The following is a 26,569-nucleotide window of genomic DNA, read 5'->3' on the forward strand; positions in this document are numbered from 1 at the left end:
TCGATATTCATTCCTCTTCTTCATTAAAACAATTTTATAAAATGCATCAGGAAGGAAGTGGGCTAAAAAAACTCTCTCATTAACCATCCGCACTTGCTTAAGAATGAATACAGATTGATGTCATGGGAAATTAATTTTGTTACATCACATCACATATTCTCTAGTAAACTCACCCATTTATTGCAGGAGTTTTGCTTAGATGAAACAAAGGTGTGACTCCATACACATAGAGTGCTTTCAGACTAGTAAGAGATGGCCAAACTGTACTGTTCCAGCATAAAGTAGCAGACGTGTCATTGAAGTAGGCCTTACTTTGCTCCTTCACATGTTCTATCCCATTTCTTTCTCGAAGAACTATTATCCAAGTAATTCCAAGAGCTCTGTATACAAACATTTTTAAGGCAGTTATTTGTAGGTTTACACTATGGTCAATTTGATCACAATCCTTAGAGTCAGCAAAAACCTGACAAACCGGATTACCTTAAATTTAATCTGTCAGTGCACTGCTAAAGAATACTGCATCAATTTTCAAAAGTTTGAATAACATATGTATTTTAGCACCACTAATTCATCTCTTCTTTAAATTATGAGAAATATTTATGATCATAGAAAATGTTAAAATATCTTGAATATCGAGTTGTCCAGTTGTTCAGATGAAGTAGGTTTGTAGTAGATGTCCATGTTTAGTCGGTCTCCAGAAAAATGGAGAGGTCCAGGAAGGGGAGGGAGGTGTCTGAGATGGTCCAGGTGAATTTGAGGTCAGGGTGGAAGGTTTTTGTGAAGTTGATGAACTGTTCAATCTCCTTGTGGGAGGATGAGGTAGTGCCGATACAGTCAGTCATCGATGTAGCGGAGGAACAGGTGGGGAATGATGCTGATGTAGCTGTGGACTGTTCCACATACCCGACGAAGAGGCAGGCATAGTTGGGGCCCATATGGGTGCCCATGGGTACCCTTCAGTTTGGAGGAAGTGGGAGGATTGGAAGAAGTTATTAAGGGTGAGGACCAGCTTAGCCAGGTGGATGAGGGTTTCAGTGGAAGGGTACGGGTTAGGTCAGCGAGAGAGGAAGAAACTGAGGACTTGGAGGCCTTTGTTGTAGAGGATAGATATGTAGAGGGACTGGATGTCCACAGTGAAGATAAGGCGTGGCGACCAGGGAAACAAAAGTCTTGGGGGAGGTGAAAGACATGGGTGGTGTCCTGAATGTAGCTGGACAAAGGGAGACAGGATGGTGTCAAGGTGTGCAAAGATGAGTTCAGTGGGGCAGGGCAGGCTGAGACAATGGTTCAACCAGGGCAGTCAGGTTTGGTGAATTTTAGGGAGGAGGTAGAATTGGGGGTTGCAGGGTTCTCTGATTATAAGATTGGAGGCTGTGGGTGGGAGATCCTCAGGTGATTAAGTTGTGGATGGTGTGGGAAATTATGGTTTGGTAGTGGGAGGTGAGGTAATTGTCAAGGGGGCATTAAGAGGTGGTGTCTGCGAGTTGGCGCCTGTCTTCAGCAGTGTAGAGTGCACCGAACAACCCCCCTTGCCCTTGTCTGCTGGTTTAATGGTGATGTTGGGGGTTGGAGCGGAGGGCTGAGCATTGCGAGGATGAGAAGTTGGAGTGGGTGAGGGGTGGACAGGTTGTGGTGGTCAATGTCGCAGTGGCAGTTGGAAAAGAAGAGATGAAGGACGGGTAACAGAAACTCCAGTGCCCTTCCAAGCATCTCGGGAAATTCATTAAGGAGGAAGAGCTGTCTCAAAAGCACTATTATGCTCTTGAATAAAGAAAACGAAACATGGGAAAATGAGATCAGGGAAATAGCCTTTGCATCTTGCTAGGATATAGGTTTCAATATTGAATTCCCTTCCTTGATATGAGTTGCTTCATGCGTATTAGTGATTATGCAAATGATTGTGATATTGCATGCGTCAAGATTGTCATGTAAACTGAATAAAACAAGGCAAAATATAGCAGAATAGTTAAGAAGGTATCAGATAATGGATTCAAATGTTTAGATTATGATTCGTCTGAGACATGCAATTCCATCAACATAGCAGACTTCCTCAGAAATAGTATCACTGGTATTCACTAAATTTAAGTGAGGGGAATGTGGGATCAACTTGTCTTTGTGGAATAAGAAAACCCTTGAAACACATGGACCTAAGAATTTTGAAATGACAGACAGCCCTTAGCACAAATATACAGATACGGACTATGCAATAAACAGGTAAAACCAGACATTAAGTAAAACACAGTGGCTCAGCAAAAGGAAAGCAATTTTTTCTGCTATTATGCTCAATGGTAAAGGGAAACGCCATTGCCTCTACTTGATGTAATCAAGAAATTGTCTACCACATTAAATCATGTTGAAAACTTGCCATTGTTACTATGATGCGTTTCCATTTAAGAGAGAAATGGATATGTCCATTTTGGTTCCAAGTGCTATTCTCCTTGATCTCCATAGGCAGAAGAAATGTTTAAGAGCATTGTGAATTTATCATACTGCTCAGAACCTATTTTTATTGGAAAAGCCTGCATTGTTTCACTGATCATACTGGTTTGGACTGTGGAGAATATACCAGGAACTGTGACCAGTGGAGTACCACAAGGATCGGTGCTAGGTCCTCTATTTTTTGTCATTTACATAAATGATTTCGATGCGAGCAAAAGAGGTACCGTTGGTGAGTTTGCAGATGACACCAAAATTGGAGGTGTAGTGTACAACTAAGAGGGTTACCTCAGATTACAACAGGATCCGGACCAGATGGACCAGTGGGCTGAGAAGTGGCAGATGGAGTTTAATCAGATAAATGCGAGGTGCTGCATTTTGGGAAAGCAAATCTTAGCAGGACTTATACACTTAATGGTAAGGTCCTAGGGTGTGTTGCTGAACAAAGAGACCTTGGAGTGCAGGTTCATAGCTCCTTGGAAGTAGAGTCATAGTAGATGGGATAGTGAAGGCAGCATTTGGTATGCTTTCCTTTATTGGTCAGAGTATTAAGTACAGGAGTTGGGAGGTCATGTTGCGGCTGTACAGGGCATTGGTTAGACCACTGTTGGAATATTGCGTGCAATTCTGATCTCCTTCCTATCGGAAAGATGTTGTGAAACTTGAAAGGGTTGAGAAAAGATTTACAAGGAAATTGCCAGAGTTGGAGGATTTGAGCTATAGGGAGAGGCTGAATGCGCTGGGGCTGTTTTCCCTGGAGTGCCGGAGGCTGAGGAGTGACCTTATAGAGGTTTATAAAATCATCAGGCGCATGGATAGGATAAATTGACAAAGTCTTTTCCCTGGGGTGGGGGAGTCCAGAACTAGAGGGCATAGGTTTAGGGTGAGAGGGGAAAGATGTAAAAGGGACCGAAGGGGCAACTTTTTCCACAAGAGGGTGGTATGTGTATGGAATGAGCTGCCAGAGGAAGTGGTGGAGGCTGGTACAATTGCAACATTTAAAAGGCATTTGGATTGGAATATGAATAGGAAGGGATGGAGGGATATGGGTCGGGTGCTGGCAGGTGAGACTAGATTGGGTTGGGATATCTGGTCGGCATGGACGGGTTGGACCGAAGGGTCTGTTTCCATGCTGTACATCTCTATGACTATAAGTGGATGAACAATAAATATTTGTATCTTTTTATGCTAAGAAACAAGGATGATGATAACACCAACAGACATTGGAATGGTTGAAAAATTAGAAAATACTTGAAGTAGTTCCTTAAAGGGCTGACAAACTAAGTGCAAATGTAAAATAGCTAGTCCTACAAAACTGTTTTTTCATGAAATATAGGTGTCACTGACAAGACCAGCAATTGTAAACCATCCTTAATGATCTTTGAAATATATAACTTGATAAGCTATTTCAAATGGCATTTGAGAGTCAGCTGCTTTACTGATTCTGGAATCACGTGCAGACAAAAATTAGGTAAGGATGGCAGATTTCCTTCCCTAAACGAAGTCAGTGAAGGAGACAAGGTTTTCAAACAACAATCCATGATAGTTTTTGATAAACATCACTGAGGCTGACTTTATATGCCTGATTTTAATAATTGAATTTTAAATTCCACCAACTGCCATAGTGGAATGTGAACAATTAATATCAGCAAAACTGAGCAGGTCTAGCAGCATCTATAGTGAAACAGAGTTAACGCTTTGAGTCCAATACAACTCTCCTTCAAAACTGAAGAAGAACAGTCATGTCAGACTCAAAATATTAACTCTGTTTCTCTCACTGCAAATGCTGCCAGACCTGCTGAGTTTCTCCAATTTATTTTTTGTTTTTACTCCGCTGAATTTTTGTTTGGGACTCTGGATTACTGGTCTAATGATATTACCAGTACACCCTTTGCCCCCTCCAAATCCAAAAGCATTGATGTGGGAAACTAGCCAAAAGTACATTGGGAGGTGGATTCTGAATGCAATCATATTCAGTTCCACAGGGCATTAGTGAGACAAAATTTGGAGTACTGTGTACGGTATCAGTCACCGACCTTACAGAAGCAGTTCAGAGAAGGTTTAGACAACAAGGCTATGGCAGAAGTGGAATTAGGCCATTCATCGCACTCAGTCTGCTCTTCCATTTGATCATGGCTGATCTATGTATCTCATCCCCATTCTCCTGCCTTCTCCCTGTAACCCTTGATCCCTTACCAATCAAGAACATATCTTTATCCTAAATACACTCAATGATTTGGCCTCCACATTCTTCTGTGGCAATGTATTCCACAATGTAACCACTCTCAAGCTGAAGAAATTCCTCATCTCAGTCCTAAAATGTCATCCGTTCCCGGAGGCTGTTCCCTTGGATCCTAGTCTCTCCTGTTAGTACAAGCATATTTTCCATGTCTAGTTTATTCAGGCTTCTCGGTATTCTGCAAGTTTCAATTGGATCCCCTTCCATCTTTCTAAACTCTATTGGTTACAGGATCTAAGTCCTCAACTGTTCCTCATATGACAAGCCTTTTATCCTCAGGATCATTCTTGTAAATCTCCTCTGGAGTCCCTCCAACACCAGCACATCTTGCTTAGATAAGGGACACAAAACTGCTCACAACATTCCAAATGCAATTTCACTAGAGCCTTGGACAGCCTCAACAGTTCATCTCTGGTTTTGTATTCTAGCCCTCTTGAAATGAATGCTTACACTGCATTTGCTCTCCTACCTGCCAAATGGGAGACTTAAACTAGGACTCCCAAATTCCTTTGTGCTTCAGATTGCTGAAGCCTTTCTCCATTTAGAAAATAGTCTGTACCTCTATTCTTCCCAACAAAGTACATACATTCACACATTGTATTCCATCTGTTACTTCTTTGCCCACTCTCCTAGCTTAGAACATAGGACACAGAACAATACAGCACAGAACAGGCCCTTCGGCCCTCAATGTTGCACCGACCTGTGAATTGAACTAACCACCTACACTATCCCATCATCACCCACGTGCTTACCCAAGGATTGTTTAAATACCCCTAATGTGGCTGAATTAACTACATTAGTAGGCAGGGCAGTCAACGCCCTTACCAATCTTTGAGTAAACAACCTGCCTCTGACATCTGTCTTAAATCTATCACCCCTCAATTTGTAGCTATGCCCCCTCGTACAAGCTGACGTCATCATCAGAGGAAAAAGACTCACTGTTTACCCTATCTAATCCTCTGACCATCTTGTATGTCTCTATCAAATCCCCTCTTAGCCGCCTTCTCTCCAATGAGAACAAACCCAAGTCTCTCAGCCTTTCCTCATAAGACCTACGCTCCAGATCAGGCAACATCCTGGTAAATCACCTTTTCCAGTGCTTCCATATCCTTCCCGTAATGGGGCAACCAGACTGTATGCAATATTCCACTAATGTTTTGAACAGTTGAAGCATGACATTACGGTTCCAGAACTCAATCCCTCTACCAATAAAACCTAACCACGTACGCCTTCTTAACAGTACTATCAACCTGGGTGGCAACTTTCAGGAATCTATGTACATCTACACTACCAAGAGTCTTTCCACTGACCCAGTTTTCTGCCTTCCTGTTATTCTTCCCAAAGTAAATCACCTCACATTTATCTATATTGAACTCCATTTGCCACCCCTCAGCCCAATTCTGCAGTTTATCCAAGCCCCCTTCAACCTGCAACATTGTTCCACACTGTCCACCAGTCCACCGACTTTAGTGTCATCTACAAACTTGATAACCCATCTTCCTATGCCTTCGTCCAAATCATTTATAAAAATAACAAACAGCATTGGCCCTAAAACAGATCCTTATGGCACATCACTAATAACCAGACTCCAGGCTGAATATTTTCCATCAACCACCACTCTCTGCCTTCTTACAGAAAGCCAATTTCTAACCCAAACTGCTAAATCACCCTCAATCCCATGTCTCTGCATTTTCTCCAATAGCCTACCACATGGTACCTTACCAAAGGCTTTACTGAGGTCCATACATACCACATCAACTGCCCTACCTTCATCCACATGCTTGATCACCTTCTCAAAAAACTCAATGAGGTTTCTGAGACATGACCTGCCCTTGACAAAATCATATTGACTATCTGCAATCAAATTATTGTTTGCTAGATGATTATAAATCCTCTCTCTTATAATCCTTATAATTACCTAGGTCATCTCTATTGTCCTTCTTGAACAATAGTACAACATTTGCAGTCCTCTGGTACTAAACCTGCAGACAAAGACGACTCAAAGATCAAGGCAAAAGGCTCTAACACCTCCTCCCTAGCTTCCCAGAGAATCCTCGGATAAATCCCACCCAGCCCAGGAGATTTGTCTATTTTCACTCATAGTATTGGTAACACCTCCTCCTTACTAACCTCGATCCTTTATAGTCTAATATCCCGTATCTCATTCGTCTCCTCTACAATATTCGCCTTTTCCGCAGTGAAAACAGATGAGAAATATTCGTTTAGCACCTCTCTGATCTCCACAGGGTCCATGCACAACTTCCCACTTGTCTTTGACTGGCCCTATTCCTACCCTAGTCACCCGTTTATTCCTCACATACCTATAGTAAGCTTTAGGGTTCTCCTTCATTCTACCTGCTAAGACTGTTCCTGTCCTCTCCTTGCTCTTCTTAACACTCCTTTAAAAGCTTGTCCAAGTCCTTCTGCAGTTTCTTTGCTTCCTCATCACTATCGTTCATCCACCTATCTTCGTGTCATCTGCAAGCTTAGCAACAATGCCATCAGTTCCTTCATCCAGAACATTAATGTATCAGGTGAATAGTTTTAGTCCAAACGTGGACCCCTGTGGGACTCCACTGGTCACCGGATGCCATTTGAAAAAGATTTTATTCCTACTCTCTGCCTTCTGCCGGTCAGCCAATCCTCTACCCATACCAATGCCTTGTCCCTAACACCATGGGAGCGGTTTTTTTATTTGGCTGTCTCCTGTGTGACACTTTGTCAAAGGCCTTCTGGAAATCCAAATAGATCATATCCACTGGCTCGGCTTAGGTTAACTTGCTCATTACCTCCTCAAAGAATTCTAATAGATTTATCAAGCATGACCTCTCCCTAACAAAGCTATGCTGACTCTGTCCTTTCTTACCATGTACTTCCAAGTACTCCACAATTTCATCCTTCATAATGGACTCTAAGATCTCAACAATGACCAGGGTCAAGCTAATCTGCCTATATTTTCCTGTCTTCTGCTTCCCTACTTTCTTAAACAGGAGTATTATATTAGCCAATTTCCGGTCCTCTGCTTTCCTCTGACTTTAGTGATACCTGAAAGATCACCATTTCCTCTACAACCTCCTCAGCTATTTCCTTCTGGATGTAATCTATCTGATCCAGGTTATTTATCCACCTTCAGGCATTTCAGCTTCCCAAAACATTTTCCTTAGTAATGGCCATTATACTAACCACTTCACCCTGAATTTTTTTGAAGCTCTGGTATGCTGCCTGTTACTGTCTGTCACTGTGAAAACTGATGAGAAGTACCTAATCAGTTCCTCCACCACTTTTGCTCACTATTCCTAGTTCTTCCAGCCTCATGTTCTAGTGATCTAATGTCCGCTCTTTCCTCCCTTTTACCTTTCTGATATCTAAACAATTTTTTTGCAGTCTTCTTTTATATGAATAGCTAGCTCATTCTCATGTCATCTTCTTTTCTCGTATTGCATTTTTCATTATCCTCTGCTAGTTTTTAAAAGGCTTCCCACTAATCTTCACCACATTGTATGCTTTATACTATCCCTTGCTTCCCTCGAGAGCCATGGTTGCCTCATCGTCCCATTAATATGTTGTTTCTTCTTTGGGATGAATTTCTTCTGTGCTGTAAAATTGTTGAAAGAAACTCCTGCTATTGCTGCTCTACCGTCGTCACTGCTAGGCTTCCAATCAACTCTAGCCAGCAACTCCCTAATGTCTTTAAAAGAAACTGACAGCAGTGTACCTGCACAATTACTGCCTTTGCTATTTGAATTTATGTATCGCTGGACATCGGAGAGCATCTGGGAAAATTAACATACAATGAAGTTTACAATTGATCTTGGAGGAACTGTTTGGGTGAAGTTCACAGCACAGAAACAGATAAGTGAATTGTTTTTTTAAGTGTGGCATACAGAAAGTCTGCAAAAGTGAGTAGAGTGTGTTCTTTCTTGATTATATGTTTTTTTGAGATATGTCTCTTGATTAAGCTTAAAATACAAGCCATAAAATACATACATATTTTGTGGTAAACATAAATTCTACAAGAGAGACGGCTTACACCTAAACAGGTTAGGGACCAGTATTCTGGCAGGCAGGTTTTCTACTGCAACACCGCTAGATTTAAACTAAGTAGCGGGGGGGAGGGGACAAGCTGGATGTTTAAAAAGGAAATTGAAGGGAAAGTTAGAACAAGAGAAGTCAAGAAAGACAACTGTATTAATGAGGCAGAAAACTCGGAAAGGCATCATGCTGGAAGGTTGAGTGAAATAAGGGTTGATGGGAAGGGTGAGAGCAGTAACAAATTAAAAATACTATACATGAATGCACGAAGCATTAGACAGAAGATGGATGAGCTTGAGGCTCTTTTGGAAATTGGCAGATACGATATTGTGGGGATAACTGAGACGTGGATTCAAGTGGACAGGGCCTGGGAAATGAATATTCAAGGATACACGTGTTATCGCAAGGACAGACTGACGGGCAGAGGGGGTGGGGTGGCCTTGTTAGTAAGGGATGATATTCAGTCCCTTGCGCGGGGGGACCTAGAGTCAGGAGATGTAGAGTCAGTGTGGATAGAGCTTCGAAATACCAAGGGTAAAAAGACCCTCTTGGGAGTCATCTACAGACCCCCAAACAGTAGTCTGGATGTTGGATGTAAGTTAAATCAGGAGCTGAAATTGGCCTGTCACAAAGATGTCACTACAGTTGTTATGGGGGATTTTAACATGCAGGTAGACTGGGAGAATCAGGATGGTATTGGGCCACAAGAAAGAGACTTTGTGGAGTGCCTCAGAGATGGATTCTTAGAGCAGCTGGTGCTGGAGCCGACCAGGGAGAAGGCAATTCTGGATCTGGTATTGTGTAACGAACCAGAATTGGTCAGAGACCTCGAAGTGAAGGAGCCATTGGGAAGTAGTGACCATAATACAATAAGCTTCAATCTGCAATTTGAGAGGGAGAGGGTACAGTCGGAAGTGACAGTACTTCTGTTGAATAAAGGGAATTATGGAGCTATGAGGGAGGAGCTGGCCAAAGTTCAATGGTGCAATACCTTAGCAGGGATGACCGTGGAGGAACAATGGCAGATATTTCTGTGTATAATGCAGAAGTTGCAGGATCAGTTCATTCCTAAAAGGAAGAAAGATCCCAGGAGGAGGCATGGGCGGCCGTGGCTGACGAGGGAAGTAAAGAAACATATAAAGTTAAAAGAGAAAAAGTATAACATAGCTAAGATAAGTGGGAAAACTGAGGACTGGGAAGCTTTTAAAGAGCAACAGAGGATTACTAAGAAGGAAATACGCAGAGGAAAAATGAGGTACGAAGGTAAACTGGCCAAGAATATTAAGGAGGATAGTAAAAGCTTTTTTAGGTATGTGCAAGGCAAAAAAATGGTTAGGACAAAAATTGGGCCCTTGAAGACAGAAACAGGGGAATATATTACTAGGAACAAAGAAATGGCAGAGGAATTAAATGGGTACTTCATATCTGTGTTCACTTGGGAAGACACAAGCAATCTCCCTGAGGTAACAGTGGCTGAAGGACCTGAACTTAAGGGAATTTATATTTGCCAGGATTTGGTGTTGGAGAAGCTGTTAGGTCTGAAGGTTGATAAGTCTCCGGGGCCTGATGGTCTGCATCCCAGGGTACTGAAGGAGGTGGCTCGGGAAATCGTGGATGCGTTGGTGATTATTTTCCAGAGATTAATAGATTTGGGGTCGGTTCCTGAGGATTGGAGGGTGGCAAATGTTATACCACTTTTTAAGAAAGGTGGGCGAGAGAAAGCAGGTAATTATAGACCAGTAAGTCTGACCTCAGTGGTAGGAAAGATGCTGGAGTCTATTATAAAGGATGAAATTACTGCACATCTGGATAGTAGTAACAGGATAGGACAGAGTCAGCATGGATTTATGAAGGGGAAATCATGCTTGACTAATCTTCTTGAATTTTTTGAGGATGTAACTATGAAGTTGGACGAGGGAAATCCAGTAGATGTAGTGTACCTGGACTTTCAAAAAGCTTTTGATAAAGTCCCACACAGGAGGTTAGTGAGTAAAATTAGGGTGCATGGTATTGGGGGCAAAGTACTAGATTGGATTGAAAATTGGTTGGCTAATAGGAAACAAAGGGTAGTGATAAACGGCTCCATTTCGGAATGGCAGGCAGTGACCAGTGGGGTACCGCAGGGATCCGTGCTGGAACCACAGCTTTTTACAATATATGTTAATGATATAGAAGATGGTATCAGCAATAACATTAGCAAATTTGCTGATGATACAAAGCTGGGTGGCAGGGTGAAAAGTGATGAGGATGTTAAGAGATTACAGGGTGATCTGGACAAGTTAGGTGAGTGGGCAGATGCATGGCAGATGCAGTTTAATGTGGATAAATGTATGGTTATCCACTTTGGTAGCAAAAACAGGAAGGCAGACTACTACCTCAATGGAATCAATTTATGTAAAGGGGCAGTACCGAGAGATCTGGGTGTTCTTGTACACCAGTCAATGAAGGCAAGCATGCAGGTACAGCAGGTAGTGAAGAAGGCTAACAGCATGCTGGCCTTCATAACAAGAGGAATTGAGTATAGAAGCAAAGAGGTGCTTCTGCAGCTGTACAGGGCCCTGGTGAGACCACACCTGGAGTACTGTGTGCAGTTCTGGTCTCCAAATTTGAGGAAAGACATTCTGGCTATTGAGGGAGTGCAGCGTAGGTTCACGAGGTCAATTCCTGGAATGGCAGGATTACCTTACACTGAAAGACTGAAGCGACTGGGCTTGTATACCCTTGAGTTTCGAAGATTGAGAGGGGATCTGATGGAGACGTATAAGATTATGAAAGGATTGGACACTCTGGCAGTAGGAAACATATTTCCACTGATGGGCGAGTGCCGAACCAGAGGACACAGCTTAAAAATACGGGATAGACCATTTAGGACAGAGCTCAGGAGAAACTTCTTCACCCAGAGAGTGGTGGCTGTGTGGAATACTCTGCCACAGGGGGCAGTGGAGGCCCACTCTCTGGATTCATTTGAGAAGGAGTTGGATAGAGCTCTCAAAGATAGTGGAATCAAGGGTTATGGAGATTAGGCAGGAACAGGATACTGATTAGGAATGATCAGCCATGATTATATTGAATGGCGGTGCAGGCTCGAAGGGCTGAATGGCCTACTCCTGCGTCTATTGTCTATTGTCTATAACTATTAATTTAACCTGAGGCAGTATTTTGTAGAGGAATAAGACGGTGTTAATTTCTGGGTATGTAGATTGTGAAGGAGCAAAAATGGCCTTGAGGAGAGTGATATGCGCTGCTTGTCAGATGTGGGGGTTTAAAGAGAGATTAAGGGTTAGTGCGGATTATATCTGCAATAAAAGCTGTTGGTTGTGAATCACATCGGATCGAATGGATCAGTTGGAGAGACAGTTAGGAGGCAATGAGGAATTTGCAACAGCAACAGTATGCGATGAATGGCAGTTATAGGGAAGGGGTGGGGGAAGTCTCAGATACACTCACATAGATGGGTTAATTCCAGGAAAGGTAAGAGAGGTAGGCAACTAGTGCAGGAGCCTTCTGTGGCTATCCCCATTTCAAACAAGTACGTTGTTTTGGAAAATATAGGAGTGATCAATTGCAGGGGAACGTAGCACATCCAGCCAAGTTTCTGGTATTGAGCCTAGCTCTAATGCAATGAGGGGTACGCCAGGTTCCAAGAGAACAATTGTGTTAGGGTACTCTCTAGTCCGAGGTACAGACAGACGTTTCTGTCTGTGCAGCAAAAAATCAGAATGGTGTGTTGTTTCCCTAGTGCTAGGATCAAGGATGTCTGAGGGGATGCAGAATGTTCTCACGGGGGAGAGGGGCCAGCTAGAGGTCATTGTACACATTGGAACCAACGACATAGGAAAGGAAAAGGTTGAAATTCTGAAGGGAGATTACAGAGTTATGCAGGAATTTTAAAAGGAGGTCCTCGAGTAGTAATATCTGGTTTACTCCCGGTGCTACGATCTAGTAAGGGCAGGAATAGGAGGATGGAGCAGATGAATGCATGGCTGATGAGCTGGTGTATGGGAGAAGTATTCACATTGTTGGATCATTGGAATCTCTTTTGGGGTATAAGTGACCTGTACAAGGAGGATGGATTGCACCTAAATTTGAAGGGGACTAACATACTGGCAGGGAGATTTGCTAGAGCTGCTCGGGAGGATTTAAACTAGTAAGGTGTTGGGAGGGGGGGGGGGGGGCAGGGAGATAGTGAGGAAAGACATCAATCAGACTGGTACAATAGAGAACAGAAGCGAGTCAAACAGTCAGGACAGGCAGGGACAAGGTAGGACTGATAAATTAAGCTGCATTTACTTCAATGCAAGGGGCCAAATGGGGAAGGCAGATGAACTCAGGGCATGGTTAGGAACATGGGACTGGGATATCATAGCAATTACAGAAACATGGCTCAGGGATGGGCAGGACTGGCAATTTAATATTCCAGGATGCAAATGCTACAGGAAGGATAGAAAGGGAAACGAGAGGAGGGGGAGTGGCTTTTTTGATGAGGGATAGCATTACAGCTGTACTGAGGGAGGATATTTCTGGAAATACATCCAGGAAGTTAATTGGGTGGAACTGAGAAATAAGAAAGGGATGATCACCTTATTGGGATTGTATTATAGACCCCCTAATAGCCAGAGGGAAATTGAGAAACAAATTTGTAAGGAGATCTCAGCTATCAGCAAGAATAATAGGGTGGTTATGGTAGGGGATTTTAACTTTCCAAACATAGACTGGGATTGCCATAGTGTTAAAGGTTTAGATGGAGAGGAATTTCTGATGGAGAAAACTTTCTGATTCAGTATGTGGATGTACCCACTGGAGAAGGTGCAAAGTTTGACCTACTCTTGGGAAATAAGGCAGGGCAGGTGACTGAGGTGTCAGTGGGGCAGCACTTTAGGGCCAGCGACCATAATTCTATTCGTTTTAAAATAATGATGGAAAAGGATAGACCAGATCTAAAAGCTGAAGTTCTAAACTGGGGAAAGCCAATTTTGACAGTATTAGGCAACAACTTTCAAAAGCGGATTGGGGGCAGATGTTCGCAGGTAAAGGGATGGCTGGAAAATGGGAAGCCTTCAGAATTGAGATAACGAGTGTCCAGAAAAAGTATATTCCTGTCAGGGGGAAAGGAAAGGCTGATAGTCATCCAACATTCCCTATACCTAAAGAAATTGAGGGTTTGGTTAAGAAAAAAAAAAGGAAGCATATGTCAGGTATAGACAGGATAGATTGCGTGAATCCTTAGAAGAGTATAAAGGCAGTAGGAGTACACTTCAGAGGAAAATCAGGAGGGCAAAAAGGGGACATGAGATAGCATTGTCAATTAGAATTATGGAGAATCCAAAGGGTTTTTACAAATACATTAAGGACAAAAGGGTAACTACGGAAAAAAAAAGCCCCTCAAAGACCAGCAAGGCGGCCTTTGTGTGGAGCCGCAGAAAATGGAGGAGATACTGAACAAGTATTTTGCATCAGTATTTACTGTGGAAAAGGATATGGAAGATATAGAATGTAGGGAAATAGATGGCGAAGCCTTGAAAAATGTCCAGATTACAGAGGAGGAAGTGCTGGATGTCTTGAAATGCATAAAAGTGGATAAATCCCCAGGACCTGATCAGGTGTATCTTAGAACTCTGTGGGAAGCTTAGGAAGTGACTGTTGGCCTCTTGCGGAGATATTTGTATCATCGTTAAACACAGGTGAGGTGCCAGAAGACTGGAAGTTAGTTTCACTATTTAAGAAGGGTCGTAAGGACAAGCCAGGGAACTATAGACCAGTGAGCTTGATGTCAGTGGTGGGCATGTTGTTGGAGTACATCCTGTCCCTCAGGATTTCCATGTATTTGGAAAGGCAAGGACTGATTAGGGATAGTCAACATGGCTTTGTGCGTGGGAAATCATGTCTCACAAACTTGATTGAGTTTTTTGAATAAGTAACCAAGAGGATTGATGAGGGCAGAGTGGTAGATGTGATCTATATGGACTTCAGTAAGGCGTTCGACAAGGTTCTGGAAATGTGTTGCTGGAAGAGCGCAGCAGGTCAGGCAGCATCCAGGGAACAGGAGAATCGACGTTTCGGGCATAAGCCCTTCTTCAGGAAGCCCTCCTTCCCGTTCGACAAGGTTCCCCATGGGAGACTGACTAGCAAGGTCAAATCTCATGGAATACAGGGAGAACTAGCCATTTGGATACAGAACTGGCTCAAAGGTAGAAGACAGAGGTTGGAGGTGGAGGGATGTTTTTCAGACTGGAGGCCTGTGACCAGTGGAGTGCCACGAGGATCGGTGCTGTGTCCTCTACTTTTTGTCATTTACATAAATGATTCGGATGCGAGCATAAGAGGTATAGTTAGTAAGTTTGCAGATGACACCAAAATTGGAGGTGTAGTGGACAGCAAAGAACATTACCTCAGATTACAACAGGATCTTGACCAGATGGGCTGAGCTGAGAAGTGGCAGATGGAGGTTAATTCAGATAAATGCGGGTGCACCATTTTGGGAAAGCAAATCTTAGCAGGACTTATACACTTAATGGTAAGGTCCTAGGGAGTGTTGCTGAATAAAGAGACCTTGGAGTGCAGGTTCATAGCTCCTTGAAAGTGCAGTCGCAAGTAGATAGGATATTGAAGAAGATATTTGGTTTACTTTCCTTTATTGGTCAGCGTATTGAGTACGGGAGTTGGGAGGTCATGTTGCGGCTGTACAGGACATTGATTAGGCCACTGTTGCATCCAATTCTGGTCTCCTTCCTATCAGAAGGATGTTGTGAAAGTTGAAAGGGTTCAGAAAAGATTTACAAAGATGCTGCCAGGGTTGGAGGATTTGAGCTATACGGAGAGGTTGAATAGGTTGGGGCTGTTTTCCCTGCAGCGTCGGAGGTTGAGGGGTGACCTTATAGAGATTTACAAAATTGAGGGGCATGGATAGGATAAATAGACAAAGTATTTTCCCTGGGGTTGGGGAGTTCAGAACGAGAGGGGAAAGATATAAAAGAGACCCAAGGGGAAACTTTTTCACACAGAGGGTGGTACGTGTATGGAATGAACTGCCAGAGGAAGTGGTGGAGGCTGGTATATTTGCAATATTTAAGATGCATTTGGATGGGTATATGAATAGAAAGGATTTGGAGCGATATGGGCTGGTGCTGGCAGGTGTGACTAGATTGGGTTGAGATATCTGGTCAGCATGGACGGGTTAGACCAAAGGATCTGTTTCCATGCTGTACATTTCTGACTCTATAATTGCAATCCTTTACATCTGATTATAACTCTCAAAGTGCAGGACAAATTCTATCATTTTATGGCACTGCCCCAAGGGATTTCTTCATCTTAAGCTTCCTAATCAAGTTTGCCTCATTATGTATCACCAAGCCAAAATTACCTGTTCCCTCAGTTTCTAACACAAGCTGCTCTAAAAGAAAATCTTATAGACATTCCATGAATTAGTTTTCTTGAGATCAACTACCAACCTGATTTTCCTAGTGTACCTGCATTTGAAGACCTCCATGATTATTGTAATGGTGTCTTTCTTACAAGCATGCTCTATCTTCTGATTTATATGTTCTTCACCACATCTTGATGACTGCTAGGAGACCTGTACATAACTCCCATCAGGGTCTTTTATCCTTTACAGTTCTTCGACTCTATCCACACACATTCTATGTCTTCTGACTCTACATCACTTATTGTGATTGATTTAAACTGCATTTCCTACCAACGAGGGAACCCCAACCCCCGCCACTGTGTCTGTCATATCGATAGTGTCCTTGGATATTCAGTTATAGAGTCATAGTCATAGAGATGTACAGCATGGAAAGAGACCCTTCGGTCCAACCTGTCCACGCCGACCAGATATCCCAACCCAATCTAGTCTCACCTGCCAGCACCCGGCCCATATCCAGATCCTAGCCCTTATCCCCTTGCAGCCACACCTTTGTGATACCCACAACATCATTCCTGCCAATTTACAACTAAGCTACAAACTTATTTAATTTTATTTTATTTTGTATACTGCGAACATTTAAGTACAACACCCTCAATCCTGGTTGACTGCCCCCTTCTCTTAATTATCCCCTCACCTGCCATGCCTCAAGTTAGATTTGTGACTCTTTCCTGACCCCAACTTTCTCCTTTTATTTGTTCTGGAAACTTTAATAACCTCCCCAACTTTAACTTATTCTAGAATTTTCCACATAACTGAATCAAACATCTCAGGGTCAGTTTAAAATAAAGGAGCTCCCATTCAGAAGCAATGAGGAAACATATTTTCTCCAAGGGTTGAGCGTCTTTCAAATTCCCTTCCTCAAATGACAGTGGATACAGACTCTTTAAATATGTTTAAAGCATAGAAGCATAGATTTTTGGTGATCAAGGGATATGCAGGAATGTAGAGCTGAAGTGAAAATCAGATCAGCTGTGATCTTCTTGAACTGTGAATCAAGGTCTAAATGCCAAGTAGTCTATTCTTGATCCTTCATACATAAAAGAAAGGATAAGGGTTTCTGCAGATTGCTTAAGGCAGACACTGAATAGCCGACATTACAGGCAGAAGTCGACAGATTTTATGGCAGACAATGAGGTTAGAGACTCAGCAAAACTTCAAATAGATGTAAATGTTAGAAACAATCTGGTTTAGCCAAGGGCAGCAAGGGAACAGAATCAGTTGCTGTAGAACATGTTGCAGGGACAGAAACAACATGTTTGGTATGCATAGTTTCATTGCAGGGAATCTGAGCAATTACCAACAATCAAACTAGAGAAATTGAAGTTATTAAAAGTTGACAAAACCCCAGGATCAAATGACCTTCACTCTAAAATATTAAAAGAGGGGGTTACAGATATAGTAGGTGCACTGGTGAAACACGCTTCGAAACTTCCATTAATTCTGCAAAGATGATTGCAGATTGGAAAGTTATGAATGTAAGCCCAATGTAAAGAAGGAGAAAGAAAACAGACTTGTTGATCTAATGCCAGTAGAAGAGAAAATATTAGGTCTAATATAAATAGCATGATTATTCTATACTTAGAAAATAATTTAAGAGGAAAGCATGTTTGACAAACCTGATGGGAGTTTGTTGAGGTTGTTACTACTAGAGTTAATGAGGGGAACTAGTGGATGTGGTATATTTGAATTTTCAGAAGGCTAATGTTTAAGTCCTACTCATGCATTTGGTAAACAAAGTAAAGCACATCGGGAGGGGATAATATATTAGCATGCACTGACAATTGGTCAACAGGCAGAGAACACAGTATAGGAATAAATGTGCCATTCTAAGATTGGTGAGCAGTGAGGTACAGCAAGGATCAGCGTTTGGGACCCAGCAGCTCACAAATTAAAATCAATGATTCGGATGTGGGGATCAACCATAATATTACTAAGTTTGTAGCTGATACAAAACTTGGTTGGAATGCAAGCAGTGAGGATGTAAAAGGCTCCAAGGTGGTTTAGGCAGGCCGAGTATGTGGGAAAAAGCATGGCAGATGAAAGTTAATGTGAATAAGAGTAAGGTTATCCCCTTTGGCAGGAGGTAGTGATATGCAAGAATATTTCATAAATTACTAGATATTGGAAAATGTCGATGCCAAAAGATCCATATTCATACATCTGTAGAAGTTAGCACGCTGGTGCAGCAAGCAATGTTAGACTTTATCACAACAACATTAGAATATAAGAGCAATAAGCTTCAATTATACAAGATGCTGGTGAAATGGCACCAAGTATATTGAATGTAGTCCTGGTCCCTTTGCGCAAGGAAAGATGTCAGAACTATCCTTTAGTGAGACGGTGAGCAGACTGGTGAGGGCTTGGATTATCTGTCTCTAATTCTTTTCAATTCCAAACTTGCAGAAATTTGCAAAATTCTTCGAAGAACACTCAGGGTAGATGCAGAAAGAATGTTTCCCCTCACTATGAGCTCTGGAATCAGGAAACAGAGTTACAGAATAAAATTTAGGGCTGAGATGAGGAGGAATGTCTTCACTCAAAGCGAGAATCTTTGGAATTCTGAAATTCTATATCCTGAGGGGGCTGTGAAAGCTCAGTTATCAAGTATGTTCTGTAACAAAGTCAGCCAGGTGGACTTCTTAGAATACGAGTTCTTTGATTGGACCAGATTAGCAGCTTCACTCAGGGAACCTCAGCTGACAGACAGGAACAGGAGTGTCAGACATTCTGTTCACCCTGAAAGTTAGCTCTGAGGGAGCTGGATCAGTATCAAAGACTCTCCACATGTAAAACAAAAAAGTGATAAGATACCAGAGTCTGGGGATTTATTTCAGTGGGGAAAAGAGAAAAGCACGCTTCTGAATAAATTCATTCACAACAGTCTTCTTTTAGATGGGGTAAACATTTTTGACACCATGCTGTTATTTGGGAAATACATGGAAAGAATGAATTATTTTTTCTGGGAAAATTACATCGGGGCAGATGAAAAGCAACAAATAATTCTCCAGGCAGCTTTTTTGATTGTCAGGATTCTGCTTTCTGAGGCACCAGATACTAAAACCTTTCAAGAGTTGATGGATTCAGTTAAGGAATATTATGGCCCCAAGCAAACTCTAAATCTGAGATGCTATTGGTTTCACTCGGCAATTCGAGAACCAGGGCAATCCATAATCGGGATTTTCAATTAGGGTAGGATGACAGGCAGAAGCAGGTGACTTTGATTTCACCCTTAATGAGATGCTGAGACACAGATTAGTATGTGGGATTAATGATGAAACCATTAAAAAGTGGCTTCTACCTGAAGCCTAACTGGACTTCAACAGACACTACAATGGGCTTTATTATTGGAAAAAACGGCAAGTGGAGCATTTGATTTGCAGGGCATTCCGACGGAAGTGGACACCCTTAGCAGTCTAACGGAGCTTGAGGAACACTACTTGAGTGAAAGCAATTACATAGTCACACTCAGGACATATCCTGAAATGGAGAGACTCTAGGTCAGCCCACATCAAAACTCACAAACAAAATCATAACTTAGCCAAATGGTTAAAATTTCCTTCAGAATCCAGCTGGCAAGCCAGTGTAGTTGCTGCCCGTATATGGATTCAAGACAGCAGGAAATCCCACTAGACAGAAATTAAGAGATAGGTCAGTATCCATGAGAATGCACACCCTGGAAAGTCCATCTACGTATGGTTTGAAACAGTTAAACTGTTTAGCAACATCCAAATCAGAACCGATCAAAATAAACATCTGGTTAAATGGTCACCTGGTTACAACCGTTTCAGTGATCCCATAATCAGTGCTCAACAAAATTCACTCTGCACTCCAGCCTTTAGGTTTGCACAGGACTTCGGCTAGACAAAGAACCTATACCAGGGAACCTTTACAGATTAAGAGTACAACTTTGGTTCTGTATCTTATGAGGAGCAACTGGATCAGTTACCACTGATTTAGTAAGAGGCTCAGACCCAAGCTCAGTGGGTCGAAATTGGTTGAAAGATTCAGCTCGAATAGCTCAAATCTTTTCAATTAGAAAGTGATTAAAGTTCTAATTAAATACCCATAAATTCTTCAGGAAGGTCTAGGGACTATCAAACGAGTCAAGGTCACCTTGCATGTTAAGCAGGAAGCAATTCCACGAATCTGCAAAGGCCAACCAGTGCCATTTGCCTAACAGTCAAAAGTACAGGCAGAAATCAGAAGGTTGGAGAGCAGAGGAATCGCCAAACCAGTCCAGTTTGCAGTTTGAGCAGTACCAGTCGTAACAGTTGTAAAGCCCGACGGGTCGGTTCACCTCTACTGAAAGAGGTAAGTGCCACCCACAGTAAGTGCCACAAGGCAGTCAAATTCAGCAGTGGGCTTTAGTACCAAGTGCCTATAATTACAAGTTGGAATACCATCCAGGAAACCATGCAGCAAATGCGGTTGTGTTGATCTGCCTCCGGCTGGCAGATACACCATCGATGGTACCACAACTAGAAGAGTCTGTAAGTGTTGTAAATTTTCTGGACACCTTTCCAGTCACAGCTGACAATATCTGCTTTTGAAGGCAGAAAGATCCGGTCCTGGCAAAACTGAAACAGCAGGTGGCAATGGAGAAAAACTAAAGGGCCATCACAACCAGAACTGAAACCTTCCTGGACCCGGAGAAACCAGCTAATTCCACCAGGGTCATTCAGGCATTTCCAAAATGAATATGTTGGCAAAATTGTCCGGTAGCCAGGATTGGATGCAGACATAGCTGCATTAGTGGGGCAGTGCCCAGAGAGCCAAAGACAAAAATTACTTCCTGCAGCTCCCCCACATTCGTGGCAATGACTAGTTAAACCATGGACTTGGTTGTACATTGAACTAATGAAAGGACCTGCATAGCAAATGTTCTTAGTCACTATGGACCCCCACTGCAAGTGGTTGAATGTGCATAGAGTTCACTTGTCAACCACAGGGACAATGATAGAAAAACTGCATTCATCTTTTGCAATACATGGGCTTCTGAAAATGTTGATCACAGATAACAGGTCAGCAGGGAATTTGAGTAGTTCATCAAGTCAAATGATATTCAACATACAAGGACAGCTCCCTACCATCAATCATGTAATGATCTGGCAGTCCAAACATTGAAGGCAGGTTTAACACAGCAGCCTACAGCTTTACTAGATACCAAACTGTCCCGGTTCCTATTTGATCATAGGACCACTCCTTATGCAACTACAGGATAGCTCCAACAGAATTGCTAATGGGGAAAAGACTCCACAGCAGGTTAAATCTGATGGAAATGGCAGATGTTGCCACCTCATCATCTTTGCTGCCTGAAGAGAATTAATTTCTTTTGAGGTACTCACAGCACAAGAGGTGAGCTAATGTGCGTTACACACCATGCATATCAGAAGCAGAATTTCAGCAACCTGACTGAGCTGAGGTGCCCCAGAAGAACCTCCAAAACAAAATGAACTGGCTTGTGTCCTTTCACTGTATCTCACACCTGCACACACACAACATGGGTGCGTGCTGGGGAAAAAATAAGCACTACTGCAGCTACGTGGTAGTGTGGGGGTATAAAAAAAAAAGAGTGCCAGAGGTTCTGTAAAAAAAAAGGAATGTCAAGCATCCTTTACACGCTGAGAGCTGGCTCTAAAGAAAAAGAAGAGTGTTTGATCACGCAGCATTGCCCTCTGAGAAAGGCACTGCTTGTCAGTGGCCAATTGGGTGTTTCTGTTCTCCCTGGTGGTGGAAATTGAATAAAGATTTGTACACCTGTTGTCTTTCACTGTATCTCAGACCTGCGCGCGCGCGCACGCACACACACACACGCACACGCGCACGCACGCACGCACACACACGCACACACACACACGAAAAAGAAAGAAAAAAACCGAGATTAAAAAAAAAGAACAGGAACGTCAGCCAGACTGGCTATAAACGGGTCCAGGCAGCCAGCCACGGAGGGGGTCATTTCAGCTGACTTGGCTGCCCATCCTCCGTGGCTATGTCGAGCCTGGGTGTCCTTGGAGAGGGCGCATGCAATACCCACCAACGGTCTCTATGCCTTTAGGGATTAATCAGCACCACGAGAGGTGGAGTGCTTTATTTCCCCCTCCAATTCTATTTTGCTTTGATCCCTACCTCCCCCTTTACTTAGTTTTTCACATAAGCATTGCCATTACCAAGCTTTCCTTGTTACTGGTTCCCTGGCCATGGAAATGTTGAATAAAATTGTTTTGCACAGTGTTCTTACTGAGTCCCTGCACTTACACACGTGCTTTGGGGGAAATAAGCACTACTGCTGTCTCGTGGGGCTTTAAAGAACAAAAAATAAACAGGAGAATATAAGAACAGGAGTGTCAGGGCTCCTGTTCAGTCTGAGAGCTGGCTATGATGGAGTTGAATCAGTGTCAAGGTCTCTCTTCATTTCAATAAAAGGGTGACTTGGTGACAGGAATACCAGCTTCTATGGAGTTATTTCAGTTCAAGATAGATTTGTAGATTTCTAGTCACTAATGACATCAAACAATATGGGGATAATGCCCTAGTCGCACGTTGAAGTAGATATTAAGCATCATCTAGATGAGTGGAGCAGGCTTAAGGGACCGAATGGTCTACTCCTGTTTCTATTCATAAATCAGCATCAGATAAGTTTGACAACACAGGATTTGTGAAGCTGTCGAGAAGGCCTGAATGGCTTACTCCTGTTAAGAGAGCTGATAACAAACAGCAGACAAGAAAATCTATGTTATATATTTAGATTAAACAAAAATAGAAAATAACGGAAACACTCCTCAGCAGGTCTGGCTCTGTGTTGACCGAAACAGAAGGTCTTAAAGTTCACAGACCTGAAATATAAACGTAGTTTTGCTCCACAGATGCTACCAGACCTGTTGAATATTTTATTGTTTAATATTTCTCAGACTCCGCAACATTTTTGTTAGTCTTAAATATTTTCAGATGTTGTAAGATATAGAAGCTTGTAGAATAATCACCACTTAAGCCATCAACGTTTAAACCCTATTTTGTGCATCAAGATGTAAAAAGCACATTGAATTGGCACAACAACTTACAACATTACACACTTCTACAAAAGCTTTTGTTTGAAAATAACTGTTTCTGGAAAAAGAAATGTTACAAAAACATGATCTCTTCCACAGTACCATTTAAGGAAAAAAAACTAAAATTACCTCCAAAACTTTCCTTTGCTTATATTAAAACTAAACAAAAATTCCACAAGTTGATATTTCCAGTAACAGGAAGCTTATAGTATCCTAAAAGTGCTACAAATATTTGAGGCTGGACGCCTATCACTCTTGTAATTATTACTCCAGGTCCAAATAAAATTCTGAAAAGAAAATCTAAGAAATCATCCACTGGGCGACACTAGGTTTATAATTTGCTGTAAATGTTTAAATGGTTTTCAATGGCTCTGCAAATTTGGGCACGAGTGAATGAGCCATATCGACAAGAGAAGTCGCTTAACTAATAATCTAGTGAATTTTCTCTGAATTGCTTCTAAAGCATTTACATCTTTAAATAAGGGGACAAATATTACATACAGTAGCAACCAATTGTTGTACTGCAGAGACATGGTTATTTGTCAGTAATGTTGAAAGCATGTTGCTCTGAACACCAAGGAAACACTCCTCGTACATTGCTTTATCAGTTAAAATGACTGCAATACTATATGTTTCATCATGTAATCTAACGTTACATGGTAACTTCAACAAATACCCATTGCATTCTGACAGTAACAAATCTAATGCAAAATAGTACATAGAAACATAGGAAATAGGAGCAGGAATAAGCCCTTCAAGCCTGCTCTACAATTCATGATGATTATGGCTGATCATCCAACACAATGTACAACAGTATGGATTTTGAGACTTTCTATTGCTAGAATGGCTATAAGCAATTCAAATTTGATTCTAAAATTAAACATTGTATATCTGAGTGGGAATTCACATATTAAGAAAAATGTCTTTAACGTTTGTAATACTCAAGGGATCAATACCGAATTAATTCACATCACATGCATAAAATTGCTTTTTATTCAAAAAAACATGCAAACAAAGACCATTTGAGGAAATGATAATTGCTAAACTCAACATTTTCAAGATCAAATATTAAATTCATTATCTCTCTTTTGCAGGTACTTCTAAGTTTCCTATTTCAAAATGGTACTGAAAGTGTTTTCTTACTTCACAGTTTCTTTGTACTTGGATGGCAATCCTGTATAACGGTTGATGGATTTCAACAACTGCCCCACTCTTTTTGTGCCCAGACCTGCACATTTGGATATGTACTCTTTTTTCCAGAATCCTGTTGGACAGTCCTGGATTGTAATTCTGCTTAGTTTCTCAGTAGCTATGGCTACACCCCTGGGCTTCCAGGCATTTGACTTACATGCAAAATACCTGCAGTAGATTCTGCGCCAAATTAAACTAGAAAATGATACAAACATAAAATAACATATACTTATTATTCCTCTATCACATTTTAAAAAGCAGGTTTTACACACTAATATAAATGTCAACCTAATTTTACTAATATTTGGAAATGAATATGGCAAAATAAGGCATAACGGCCTCAAAATTACACTGAGCTATTCACACACAAAAGCTTGAACAATTTTGATAAAACTCCTCTTTCTGCTGCCTCAGAGACATTGATCTATTTACATTAAGTAGCAAAGAGAATGTACAATGAAAATATCAAGCTTCTGAGTGCCCAGAGGTGCAATTTCAGGCCTCAAGTGACTATGATAAATAATGAATACAATCCAAAATGATACAAAACAAAAACACTTTGCTACTTAGCAAAGAGTAATAAAAATCAAACATACTTTATAATACAAATCACTAAATTATAAAAACAGAAGGCAGATTGCAACATTACAAAAATTCCTGCATGACAGAGGCTGAATTGTTTTTGGGCACTGCTTAATTTTAAATATTTGTAATACAATAAGTGTCCCTTCAGATATCTGTGCCAGCTAAGAAATCAAGCACTTTAACAAATAGGCCAAGTTCTTCCTTTTTAAAACAAACTCAAGTCGTCAAATTTAAAACATCAAAATTAAAGAATGAAAAGTTAAGACTGTGAAAATAATTTAATGCCTCGTCAACCAATACAATTTTTAAAATCATAATGCTTCTAGGTACTTTTCCCAAATCCCTTGTTATTCTAGATTCTTTCCTTTGCTCTAAATTTTCTGCCTCCACTTTCAGTTGTCCCTCCACCCCTCAAACCTTGTTTATCTGTGTGCAGTCAAAACCAAAGAAAATCATGCAAGTAGTGCCCTTGATTTCTCATGAACATCTAAATAGCGATAATTCCACATTACAAAGTAAACTATATTTCGGATTTCATTTAAAATAAATTGCTGAACTTCAGTACCGCAGTGTGCTTAAAATGTACGATATATGATTTTGTATTTCGATGTTTATTCACTTTTAGTTCACTTACTTGTCATTAGCTACCTGATAGAAGGACTTGCTCACACAGCCTGCACACAATAAGGATGATATATCCAAGTAGGAAAAGATTTGCTGTAGAACTTCCCATGGTAAGCTAGAAGTAATTTTCATATTGTTATGTTGTAGAATGATTTAAGACAATGCAATACAAAGCCTCATTTGGATGAAAAAGAATATGTTAAACAGTACTCAAAGGCAAAGTAAACAAAAGCCCTCAATTAGTTAGGAGAAAGTGAGGACTGCAGATGCTGGAGATCAGAGTTGAAGAGTGCGGTGTTGGAAAAGCACAGCCGGTCAGGCAGCATCCGAAGAGCAGGAGAATTAATGTTTCAAGCATAAGTCCTTCATCAGGAATGAGGCTTGTGGCCTAAGTGGGCTGAGAGATAAATGAGGTGTGTGTGTGTGTGTGGGTGGAAGAGAGAAAGAAGAGGCAGCTGGGAATGCGATAGGGAAATGAAGGTGATGGGTTGGAAAGGAGGATGGAGCGGATAGGTGGGAAGGAAGATTGACAGTTAGGACAGTTCAAGAAGCAGGTGCTGAGGGAGGAGATGTGGCTGTAGTAGTGGGTCTGCTTCAGGACGTGACAGAACTCTTGAACTGTCCTACCTGTCCATCTTCCCGCCCACCCATCCTCTCTGACCTATCACCCTTCACCCTCACCTTCAGCTACCTATCGCATTCCCAAAATACCTTCCCCCAGCCCCAACCCCCTCCCATTTATCTCTCAGCCCCCTTGGGCCACAAGATACATTCCTGATGAAGGGCTGATGCTTGAAGTGTTGGTTCTCCTGCTCCTTGGATGCTGCCTGACCCTCAATTAATTAGCATTGTAAAGAGAAATAACCAAAGTTTCTAAGGAGAATTAGGTAATAAACAAAAATATTGGAGACACAGTCATAAATTTAATTTTTTTACCATATTGGAAATAGCATTTCAAATGCTTTAACTGTTTTTTTTTTAAAAAAGATAAGA

General features: G+C 41.7%; 1 protein-coding gene across 3 annotated transcripts in view; it reads right to left on the bottom strand.

Moving 5' to 3' along the window:
• Nucleotides 1-26,569, bottom strand: part of fbxo15 (F-box protein 15) — a 63,072-nt gene that overhangs the window by 29,523 nt on the left and 6,980 nt on the right. For 2 of the 3 annotated variants that reach the window (XM_087986298.1, XM_043688452.2), the window contains 3 exons: nucleotides 25,587-25,691; nucleotides 24,320-24,562; nucleotides 174-380 (listed from right to left, as the gene is read on the bottom strand). In XM_087986298.1, the coding sequence (XP_087842424.1) occupies nucleotides 174-380; nucleotides 24,320-24,562; nucleotides 25,587-25,691 (555 nt within the window). The remainder of the gene's footprint in view (nucleotides 1-173; nucleotides 381-24,319; nucleotides 24,563-25,586; nucleotides 25,692-26,569) is intronic. The other variant, XM_087986299.1, reaches the window with a different exon arrangement.

The sequence above is a fragment of the Chiloscyllium plagiosum genome, unplaced genomic scaffold, assembly GCF_037043375.1.
Source record: "Chiloscyllium plagiosum isolate Xiang-an unplaced genomic scaffold, Cpla_swu_hap1 HiC_scaffold_4, whole genome shotgun sequence".
Taxonomy (NCBI): Eukaryota; Metazoa; Chordata; class Chondrichthyes; order Orectolobiformes; family Hemiscylliidae; genus Chiloscyllium; species Chiloscyllium plagiosum.